We start from the raw sequence: 11,921 nt of genomic DNA on the forward strand, positions 1-11,921 counted from the left end.
TAGCCAATTGTCACTCAAGCTATACTGCTATGGACAGATTTGTGTGGCCCATGAAATAGTCTTTGCTCATCCTGTCGGTGTTAACAGCAGAAAGCATGGGGATGGCTTCTCTACAGGCTGAGTTCCATCTGGTGAGGAAGCCCATCCCTCACTCTGCAGACATGAAGTTATGGGATCACCCTAGGAGATCAAATCCCACAAGGGAATGCTAGGTTGCCGGGTTATTTCCACAGAGGACTCCGTGAGGGTGAGTTTAGGAGGGTAATAGCTAATTTGCAAAGTTGCTTAGAGGATTTGTTTGTGATCACTTTATTTAAAAAGGAAATACTGGTATATACCTGTAGATTCCAGCAGTCAGGAGGCTGACGGAGTTCTAGGTCAGCCTGGGCTCTGAGACCCTGTTTCAAAACAAAATAAGACCAAAAGGATATGGAACAAGGTGCAGCATGAACAGTTTGCTCACGTAGCTATTACTTACTCTCTTAGCTACTAGGAAGCCCCTTTTCACTCCTTTGTCACCAAGGGCAGCTGGCTTATGTGTCATTAAAGAACTTCCCACAACACAATGGACAGGAAGATGCCAAGCATGGAGCCTTTATTTTACATAGTACTTCCAAAGAGGGCACTGCTTAAAGTGAGCAGCCAACAGAAGATTAGAAAGTGACAGCAAAGACAGCTGGCTCAAGTCCCTCCATGGAACCATGGATAGCGCATGTCTGAGCACCTTGTGTGTCTGGCTTAAGTGCAGGTAAGGCAATATAGATTGTGCAAACGAGGTTTGTGTCTGTGTCCTCTGATCAGGAATGACTACTACATGCAACACACAAAATGCACAACTTGAAATGTCTGGATCTGTAACTAAATTTCCTCAAGCAAAGATGCACGGGAACAATGAAATGGCGGACACAGACAGAGCCAGTCGGGCGGGAAGAATGGAGAATGTCGAGGGACAGTGAGGTCAGCACACGGATCAAGAGCCCTACGTAGGAGAAGCCGTCCCAGTGGCAGAGCAGGCTAGGACAGAGAGCAGGAAACATTCTCCAGCCACCTCGAGCTCCTTCCTGCCTTCATTCTAAGTTGAGCAGCTCCACGTCAAAGATGAGGGTGGCATTGGGAGGGATGACACCAGGGTGGCCAGTAGTCCCATAGGCCACATCGGGGGTGCAGGTCAGCTTCGCCCTCTGCCCCAAGCTCATCTAGCAGGGATGGGAGCAGATGGGGAGAGGAGAAAGAGGACCCAGCTTGGTTTAAAAGAAAAAAGTAAGATAACTTTTTGGCATTTTCCCCAGACCATCCTTAGGGTAGCTCCAGATCTGAGATTAACTTTATACATGGCACACTGAAGTTAGACTAAGAGCTTAAACATGCAGATTCGACCTCCAAATAGACTCGACTATGGGGCAGGTAACAGCCACAAAGTAGACTCAGTTTCATCCATACATCAAGCACCACTGGTTATCCAGCTAGAGCATGACCCGAACACTTGTGTCTGCTCATAATTGTTTCCGGTCCTCTTCTGAAGCAGCCAAAGAGGAAGGTACAAACAGCACTGAACACTTGTAACAGGACCAGTTAAGACCCAGCAAGTAAAGGCCACAGCAAGGTGGCAAAGGCAAAGCTATAGTAGTGGGGCATCCTACGACTTCTCCAACAAACCAAGGGAGAGCTGGAACCAGAGCTCACCGCACCGTCAACCCACTGGAGCTGAGAAGTTTAGATTCCAAGCAGTTCCAGAAATTTGAGTTGACTGGTGAGTAGCATACTGATGTGAACGTTCCAGCTGAATCGCTGTAGTGTGCCTACGCAGGTTAATGCTTAAAGAAGCTGGGTGAAAATTATGTAAGAACCCCACTAGTTCTGTAATATTTGTTATGTCTGAAATAGCTTCAAACAACATTTAAGAGCAAAACAAAAGTGCTTCTTGGCTTTCCTGCTGTCTAGCTCACAGCTTGTAGCCTTTCCAGCCGGCTCCAGCAAGCCCAGGAGAGATGCTGGGAAAGAGACACAGATGTGCCAGCCACAGAGGAGGTGACGGGCAGAGCTAGAGGTGAGCACCAGGTGGTGTTGCTGCGCCCTGTGTGCAGAGTCGTGGCAGTGTGCCCTGTGCCTGGGTGAAGCGGAGGGCCCAAATCCACCACTCCTTAAAACCCCTTCCGTGGGCATCCTCAGCCTACCTGGGCAGCACCTTCTTCAAAACCTTTGATGACTTCCTGTTTGCCAATTCTGAATTTGAAAGGTTTGTTTCTATCTCTGGATGAATCGAATTTCTTGCCATTTTGGAGCATTCCTAGCAAAGCGAGAAGAGGGTAGAAAAGTGAACTAACAAACAGATGGACTCGGCATGTCTAAATGAAATCCTCTTCCAAAGGAACCCTCCTCATCGCCGACCTTCCTCGTCAGCAGGACACCTGAACCCATCTCTCTGCCTCACCCCCACATGCAGCCTGCTAGCAAGTCCTGTATCTTTGGAATCCACCTACCTTTTCAACGTCTGCTACTGCCCCCATTCTATGGTCTCGAGCCACCACCACGTCTCACCTGTAGATGGGAACACCTCCAAAACGGTGTTTCTCCCTCTCACCAATCTTCCACTCGCTACATCGACAGATCCACTCCCATCCACTCCCAACCCCCGCCTGAAACACAGTTCTGATCATATTTACTTCCCTGCTTAGAACACAAGAGCTCCTAGAGCAGAATCCAAAAGCCTGAGGCTAATGATGCCTGCCTTCAAGCTCTCTCTCTGCCCCTCACCCCTCCTCCCCTACCTATTCAGAGCATCCATTCTCAAGTTCCTCTACACCGTGTCTCAACTTTTCATGCTACATCCTCCAGCATTCCAGTTTCCGGTTCAGTCCTTTCCTGAGGTCCTCGGTGCTTCCTGAGAATGGAAGGCCAAGGAGCATGCCATCGCATCACCCCTGCTCCAGCGAAAGTGCAGGGTGACTCGGGCACTCTGGGAGCTTCTGGCTCATGGACACCCAGGTGTGATCGTTCTCGACCTTCTCAGGGCCGGCGCCCAGTCATCCCTGACATTCATGTGTTGTTGCTGCCCACCAGTCCAAGGCCCCAGAGCTACGGCACTAGACCAGAGTTTCTTCTGAAGCTTTCATTCTGTTTTACATGCACAGGGGTTTGCCTGCATGGATGCCTGGGCAGCATATAAGAGCCTGGTGCCCTTGGAGGCCAGAAAATGGCAGCAGGTACCTTGGAACTAGAGTTATGGATGGATGTCAGCCACCATGTAAGTGCTGAGGATTGAACCCAGGTCCTCTGGAAGAGCAGGCACTGCTCTTTTCTTTTCTTTGAGACAGTTTCTCTGTGTAGCAGCGGTCCTGGAACTTACTTTGTAGACCAGGCTGGCCTTGAACTCAGAGATCCACCTGCCTCTGCCTCCCAGTGCTGGGATTAAGGGTGTGTACCACCACTGCCCAGCAGGCAGTGCTCTTAATCACTGAGCCAGCTCTCCAGTCCAACTCAATTTTCTGGATACCATTCTATTTCAAGATTTCTGTAGATCATTTGGGCCCATAGGAAGACCTGGCCTGTTAAGTCCAGATACTGAGTTCCTACTGTTTCGAGACTCTGTTTTGTTCCAACAGGGTCTTATTCTGTAGCCCAGGCTGGCCTGAAGCTCAGGACGCAGGCCTGGCTGGTCTCCAACTTGCAGGAGTTTCCAAGTGATAAATCTCAGGTGCAAGTCACCTCACCCAGTTGAGACCAGGGTTTTACTTCAGTCTGGCACTGTCTCTGTGTGATATTGAGGAAATGGGCCCCATATTTTCCATATTTAACACAGGAGGCTTTGCCAGCTTAGAAGTGTCTGAGTAGCCATAATTGTACTTCTGAATTCCTACAACTCGAATGTGTACTAGAGATTCCTATTTACCTACCTTCTGGGTAGACTAGTTTGGGCTCCTGCCCCGAGTTCTAAATGTGGCAAAGGAGAAACCCTTCTGTCTACCCAGAGATGCATACGGATGGATGCTACAGAAATCAAACACAAATACATGCAGATACACAGTTGCTAAGATATTCAGATTCACAGAGATATACGTGCATGCTCACACACATTTACACACAGACACCCAGGAGAGAAGCAGATGCTGAGAAAATATTTAGATCGACAGACCTACATATATTCATACAGACATGCACTTGGACAAGCACATGCGTGAATATGTACACATGCACGGTCCATTTATAGACAAGCTTTCCCGTTTCCCCAGTGCCTTCAGGTTTCATAAAGCTAAATCTACTTGGAACCGTGTAACAGTTATCTGTTGCCGTGAGCTCAGCCAAGCCCACATAATTCAGACACACGCCCACATAAATATGTTTGCTTCTTTTACAAAGATGCCATTGTAATACATCAAATAAAGGACGACTTTTTGGATTAACATTGCTGGATCAAAGCCAGGCGGTGGTGGCGCATGCCTTTAATCCCAGCACTCGGGAGACAGAGATAGGCAAGTCTTTGTGAGTTCGAGGCTAGCCTGGTCTACAAGAGCTAGTTCCAGGATAGCCAGGGCAACCCTGTCTCAAAAAACCAAAAGAAACAAAACAACAACAACAACAAACCATTGCTGGATCAAATCTATATCCACATAGGGGAAAAAATTTGAACTTCAGCATCTACCACATTCACATACAAAAACCAATTCCAGATGAACCAAAGACATAAATATGAAGGATAAAACAAGCCAGGCAGTGGTGGCGCACACCTTTAATCCCAGCACTTGAGAGGCAGAGGCAGGCAGATCTCTGTGAGTTCGAAGTCAGCCTGGGCTATAAGAGCTAGTTCCAGGACAAGCTATAAAGCTATAGAGAAACCCTGTCTCAAAAAAAACTAAATAAATAAAATAAGAAAGAAAGGAAGGAAGGAAAGAAGGAAGGAAGGAAGGAAGGAAGGAAGGAAGGAAGGAAGGAAGGAAGAAAATAAAACCTCAGGCTTGGGATCTGTATGGTGGCAGAGTACTTCACTACAGGTACAAAGATCTAGGTTCAATTCTTAGCTCCACAAAACACTACAACTCATAGTGTAGTACACTATGTTTCTACAAAATAGTCAGGCAATGATGGCGCACGCTTGTAATTCCAACACTCAGGTGGAGTCAGGAGCAGGAGCTCAAGGCCAGCTTTGACTATAGAACAAATTCAAATCCCAAGTTACATGGGATCCTGTCTCAAATTTTAAAAAATTAAAAAACAATAAAAAAAATACCACCCCACCACCATTTCTACTAGGTAATAAATAAATAGATAAATTAATATCTTCATAATATAGTGAAACATTTCTTGAAGTGAACACAGAAAAATATGTCAATATGTCACCATGAAAGAGAAGGCTGATAAGTATGACATCATGAAAATTAAGAACTTCTGCTCAAAAGATACTACTGAGAGATTAATGGCAGGGCTGGAGAGCTGACTCTGTGATTAAGAGCACTTGCTGCTCTTGTAGAGGTCATGGGTTCAATTCCCAGCACTCACACAGCCGCTCACAATAGGCTTCTAACTTCAGTTTTCAAAGGACTCAATGTCTTCTTCTGGCCTCGGCAGGCATTAGACACACGACCTCACCAGGTAGCCAAGGTTCGCCTTGAACTCTTGATCCTTTTGACCTCACTTCCCAAGTGTGGATACTACAGGTGTGGGCCATCAGGGCCAGCTTATATTTTGTTGTCTTCTAAAGCTTACCAGAAGTTTCATACATATGGTCTCCTACTGTGTTTGATAAGACAGTGTCTCCTGAAGCAGGGCCATTTGTAGCTGATGTAAGTGTTTAATGCACACTGCCTACTCTATGTGTATACTTGCAAAAAGATGTTTGGTTTCATTAACTTGATCACCAATGGTCTGTCCACAACACGTGGGACAGATAAATCAATTACCCTGGCCGGCGGCTCCAGAGTCCCCAGGGTAATTAGGCCACATCACCCGGAGATAAAACAGCCCGGGTGTGCAGACATCAGTGACTGGAGAGGCAACTGTTGAAAAACAGCCACGTCATCTGCGAGAACCAGTCTGGTGCTTCACACTGGCCTAGAGAACTGCTAAAAATGGCCCCATCTGAATATGTCCCAGGAATTAAACTGGCCTTGCTGTATACTAAATGACTGTCACCCACAGAGTTTGCCACATTAGAAAGCAGGTCACAAGGCAGAGTCCTCACACCTCTTGGAGCAAATCCTGCCAGCAGTCCTAAAGAACTCATCTAGAATGTTCCTGGGGGTGGGGGAGGAGGAACACTTGTTGCTTTTCCGAAGCATCCAAGTTCAGTTCCTAGCATCCACGTGGTGGATCACCAAAATCCATAGCTCCAGAGCCAGGGGGTCTGACACCTTCCTACCTCCAGGGGTACCAGGCACACGTGTGGCATACACACATATGTGCAGCTGAAACACTCATACAAATAAAAGAAAATAAGTAAAGAATGCCCCTTGGTCCATGGGCCTTCAAACACACAGCATCTAAGAGATGGCAGAGATAGGACACCCTCCTCTGGATTCTCCCAGCACCTGGAGACAGCGTTACTACCACCCCCCAATCCCTCTCACTACAGTGAAGAGGGGAGGCGTAGACAAAGGGGAAAAAAAGGGTAAAAGGGGATTTTGAGGGTGCTTAGATTTTTGAGAATAAGTCTGAAACATTAGACAGGAGCAGGAAAGCCAGGAAAACCCCTGCCCAACATCAAGGAATGAAACAGAAGGTATTTGACTCTACCAGAGGCTGGCACCACAGATGGCCTTGGTGGGTTAGGGGAAAGTGAAACTGGCCACAGGAAACTGCCCTAGGCTTTTAGGATAAGCCAGGGACAAGACGCCCTGGAGAGAAGCTTACAGGACAGCCCTGCCTTGGGAGAGCAGGCCTGAGCAGGGCTGAAGGGAGTGAGACGTACCTGTGTAGTGCACCACGCATATCTGACCCTTCTTGGGGAATGTCCTTCCTGTCGGGAGATATGAAGGCAGATGAAGGATTAGGGAATTAGGAAAACTCACCTGACGCATCCAAGTTTGATTACAACCCTGACTAGCTCACTTTCCCCCTCATCACCACAGAGCTGCGTATCTCTGTGCCTTGGATGAACCAGAGGTAATAATGTTTCCTTTCTGGTTTGCATTTGAACTTTGTTATCAGTCCAATTTACTAATTAAAAAAAAAAAAGCCCCATCAGTTTTTATTGCTTCTTTTACTTCCATCTATTCTACAAGCATTCATGAATAGCCTACCATGTGTCAGACCTTGAGTAGATTCCAGAGACAGAGAGCAATATGTGAACCCACGAAGAAGAGACATAGAAACATAAATCCCAAATTGCTATAGACTCATGATGGCCATCAAAGATGAATAAATGCAGTCATTCACAAGAAATCGATAATGTTCAGACCGGTGCCTCACGGCAGAGTTACAGCAGAGAACAATAAAGACAGGTCCCCTGGTCTTCTGGGGTTTGTATGCTTTCTTTTGAGTATGTGGAGTGGGTATGTGAGGTGGGGTGTTGTGTGTGTGTGTGTGTGTGTGTGTGTGTGTGTGTGCGCGCGCGCGCACGCGTGCACGCACAGTGCATGCATTTGTGTTCACAGGGGCACATGCCCATGAATTTGCATGCAAGAGGCCAGAGAAGGATGCCTTCCTCAATCTGCCTCCAATTATTTCCTTGAGAAAGTGTCAGTCACTGAACCAGAAGCTATGCCATGGAGCTCCCAGGGTCTGCCTGTGTCTTCTCCCAGTGCTGGAGTTTAAGACATTTGTGGTCCGACCCAGCTTTTTTTAGATGAGTGATGGAGATTCAAACTCAAGTCTTCATGTTTGCGCAGCTGGGGCTCTTACCCACTGAGCCATCTCCCCAGTTTACATTCTAAAGGAAGGAGACAAACAATACTCATCTTAATAAGTGTAGACAGTGATAAGCCCTCTAAAGAAAATTAACAAGCGGATGAATTTCAGAGAGACATGATGAGCCAGCAACTTTAGAAAGGGTGTTCCAGGAAGGCACTTTGGAAAAGGGGATGTTTGAGCCGGTTCTTTAGGAAGGAACCAATTCAAAGACCAGGAGCAGGAAGGGATGGCTGTATTTTCAGAAGAGAAGGGAACAGAGTGAGAGGGAGGAGAGGAAGGAGATGCAGCACACAGTTTGCAGAGGTGGCTTTAATACTAAGTGCGACAGGAAACCACAGAAGAGTTTAAAAGCATGAGAATGACCTAATCTGAATTAAGATTTTGTAAAACCACTCAGGCTGCTGCGTGTGGGATGGGTGGTTAGACATCTGTTGCAATACCCTAGGCAAGAAATCAATGATGGCGTGAATTAAGGCAGTGGCAGCAGAGAAGAGAGTGAACTAGATTGGAGACGCATATTTGGGAAGCAGGGCTGGCAAGGGATGTAAACGGTAGGGAGAAGGGACCCACCACCCACCTCACCACCGGGTGAGGGAAAAGAAGACAAGAACGATGCTTGAATTGGGGGTTTGGGTAACTGGAAGGTGGCAGAGCTGTTTCCAGAGATTAGAAAACTGGAAAGGGACAGATCTGCACGGGTGGCAATCTCGACTTTTAGACTCGCAAGTTTTTACTGTAAGAAGGTAGATGCAAAGCCGACACTGAATAAACAAACTGGCTGGAATATAAAGCCACGAGGCAGGATTGTGACAGTGGACTGGAGGAGCTACCAAAGAAAGCCAGAGAAAGCATCGTGGGAAATAGTTAACTGGATGGTAAAGGAAGAATAGGAGTCGGTTTGGAGAAGTAAAGGAGTCTGGGAAACAGAATGACTTGAAGACATGTTCAAATGCCTGGAATCCAGAGTTTGGGATGTAGCTCAATGTAGAGCAGTTGCCTAGCATGCAATGAGGCCCTTGGGTTCCACCCAAAGCACAGGAAGCCTTAGGGTCCCAGAGTCCAGTCACAGGGGAGCCCACTGATTTTATCCTATTACCCTGGGGTCCAGCACACCGTAGATTTTCCATAAATATTTGCTAAGTGGGACGTGTGTTTAACAAGTTGCAGGTGGCTTGGTGAGGCTGGTTGTGGGTGCAGAGATTGTAGGGAAAAAGGATCTGCCAGTGTGGATCAGGCCCTATCTATCACTAAAGGGGCAGATTGCTTGCAGAAGCAGGGGGCAGCATCTCTTGATAATTTCCTACCTGAGGGAGGGGCCTGTTAAGCTCTGCATTTGAAAAGGAAACAGGTAAGAAGGTGAGGGGAGTGAGGACTGGAAGTGTTAGACAGGGAAATGAGAATGAAGATGGGGAGACACCTCAGAGGCAGTGTGGGTAACAAGGCCTGGGAAGGGCTTCCTGTCTTCAAAAGGCTTCCGAGAATCTTCGCAAGGACAGAGAAACCTGTATGCCAAAATGTGATCTGGGTAGTAGCTGGCATTTCCTGGAACCCCTTGTTTTATAACCAATAAGCCTTTCAATTTCCTGGGGAGGAGCATGCCAATAACCTCTAACAGTAAGTTTGCTTGTGAAATAAACACTGTAGATCTGGGGGGCGGCTTGGGTCTGGATTAAATTTTGCCTAGAAATAATTACTCCTTCAATATCTACACCCGGTTTTCTAAGTAGTTGGAAAAAAAAAAACTCGCTGCTGGTTCTCTTGACAGCAGACAGGGAACCCAGAGAAAGACCTATGGATGAACAAAGTTAGGGAACCTGAGTTCTGTTTTGGACGGGCTGACTGAGGCACCCTGGACTGTCCAGACAGGTCAAGCAGCAGGTCCAAGGGGTGGGTTTTGAGGTTTGACTCTAGAGGACATGGTAACGGGCAGATGACCAGGGAGGAGTGGGACCCAGAGGGTGAAATAAGAAGCAAAAGCAGCCAAAGGAGTGGTAGGCTCCCAAACACTCTCTCTCTCTCTCTCTCTCTCTCTCTCTCTCTCTCTCTCTCTCTCTCTCTCTCTCTCTCTCTCTCTCTCTCTCTCTCTCTCACAATCCAGCTTGCCGCTGCCCAGACCTGGGAGCCGCCGCCAGACAAGAGGGGTGAAGGGGTGAAGGGTGGGGCGTTAGGTGAAGGTCCCTGTGCAGCAGGGACCCCTTAAGCGGGGACCCCTTAAGCGGGTCCACCCCTGGTGTCGGACAGGGGAAAAGGAGCTGAAATTCGAACCTGGGAAGTCAGCAGCAGCGGATATCCAGAGGTTGCAGTTAAGGCGGCATAAACCTCAGCCTCGGACAGTGACTGGACGAAGACCCCTGGCCCCAAGGTGGCCACCTTCACTCCCCAAGGTGAGCGGGCGCAAAAGAGGGTAGTCGAGAATTGTCCTCTAGAACCCCCAAGATCAGGGTGGAGGTCTCCTCCTGCTGCGTGCATCTCCCCCCAACCCCCACCCCGTTGCATGTCCCCGGAGCCACCTCGCAATCAGACCTCTGCCCGCGGACTCCGCCCCGGGACCCCTCCTCTTCCCCCCAGGTTCCGCCGCCCGGTACCGTCTCCCGGGGAGATGGTCTCGATCTCCACGCCCATCGCGGTCCCACAGGCCCCGCCTCCAGGGGGGTCCTCGCGGCTGCCCCGACCCCGGCTCCGCTCAGGCCCGACCCCGCAGGCGCTCTGGCTAGCCTTCTTGCCGCCACTGCAGAGCCGGAGGAGGTGCGGCTGGAGTCAGGACCTGCGCGGGGAGGGGCCGCCGGGAAGGGGGCGGCGGGGTGGAGCCGCGCGACAAGGTGGGGTCGGCTGGGGCGGGGCCCGGGGGAAGCGACCCTGACGTGGCTGCTCCGGAGCCTGGCCAGACTAACCACCATTAACCCTCTAGCCGAGGGAGGAGGGTGATGAATGAGTCATGCCGGCGCTAGCGCATCCCGCACATCCATCCATCTATCGGTTCAATGCATATTTATTTAGCACCTACTCGGTGCAAAGCTCCAGGGAGTACGCTCAGTCCTACAGACTCGGAGGAGAAAGCCGGTAATTAAACTAACACTTTAAATACATGTGCTCCATACAACAGAAGCACCCGAGACTGATACCTAACCCTGGTTAGGTTTCCCGAATCTGCTGCAACAGAGCCGGGGAAGGACAGAAACTAATTATTGGTGAAATTTTCCCCGAACACCTTAAGCCCATATTCATTATCCCTCAAAGGTCTACATCAGGTATTTGTACTGGGGTCTCACTTTTCAAGGCCACGGACTGCTTCCCTGGGGATTCCAATTGAATTAAAGCAGGGTCGCTGTGCTGCGGGCTCTAGCTGAGAATTCAGCTACAGCCTGGAGTGTAAGTGTTGCAGAAAGAATGAATGAATTTCTTTACCTCTAATCCAAAACAGACTGGAATCTAGAAAGATACCTCTGCCTCCGTGGTAAGGGGAATTGAACCAAGGGAAATCAGGGCCTCTTCACACTCTAAGCTAATGGAGGCTACATCCATAGGCCATAGGGAGGAGGTAGCATTTGTTTGAAGACTGAAGGACCCTTTAAGAATGTCCCTCATGGGCCGGGCGGTGGTGGCGCACGCCTTTAATCCCAGCACTCAGAAACCCTGTCTGGAAAAACCAAAAAAAAAAAAAAAAAAAAAAAAGAATGTCCCTCATGGGGCTGGAGAGATGGCTCAGTGGTTAAGAGTAGCAGCTCATCTAGAGGACCCGGATTCAATTCCCAGCAAACTCCAGTTCCAGGGGATCAATCCGACACTCTCATATAGGCAAACTGCAGTACACATGAAATAAAATAAATGAATAATTTAAAGGTTTTTGTTTTGTTTTGTTTTTTGAGACAGGGTTTCTCTGTGGTTTTGGAGCCTGTCCTGGAACTAGCTCTTGTAGACCAGGCTGGTCTCGAACTCAGAGATCCGCCTGCCTCTGCCTCCCAATAAAGGTTTAAAAAAAAAAGAATGTCCCTCACCCTTTCTACATCTTTGCAAAAGTCAACATGTTGATTCTAACAAGAGACGGTATGGGAGAAAGACCTAGAATTGGAACAGGAGGC

At 48.5% G+C, this 11,921-nt stretch overlaps 1 protein-coding gene across 2 annotated transcripts; it reads right to left on the minus strand.

Annotated features, from left to right (window-relative positions):
- Positions 1 to 293: 293 nt before the first annotated feature.
- On the minus strand, positions 294 to 10,769 carry Fkbp1b (FKBP prolyl isomerase 1B). Of its 2 annotated transcripts, none has more exons than XM_075983961.1 (4): positions 10,428 to 10,769; positions 6,902 to 6,949; positions 2,175 to 2,287; positions 294 to 1,196 (listed from the first exon to the last, which is right to left on the minus strand). In XM_075983961.1, the coding sequence occupies exons 1-4, from the start codon at positions 10,462 to 10,464 to the stop codon at positions 1,068 to 1,070; spliced, it is 327 nt and encodes a 108-aa protein (XP_075840076.1). In that variant the 5' UTR covers positions 10,465 to 10,769; the 3' UTR covers positions 294 to 1,067. The 2 variants fall into 2 exon arrangements, with proteins under 2 accessions (XP_075840076.1, XP_075840078.1); XM_075983963.1 differs by lacking the exon at positions 10,428 to 10,769 and adding an exon at positions 10,108 to 10,292.
- Positions 10,770 to 11,921: the final 1,152 nt, after the last annotated feature.

The sequence above is a fragment of the Microtus pennsylvanicus genome, chromosome 8 (assembly GCF_037038515.1).
Source record: "Microtus pennsylvanicus isolate mMicPen1 chromosome 8, mMicPen1.hap1, whole genome shotgun sequence".
Lineage (NCBI taxonomy): Eukaryota > Metazoa > Chordata > Mammalia > Rodentia > Cricetidae > Microtus > Microtus pennsylvanicus.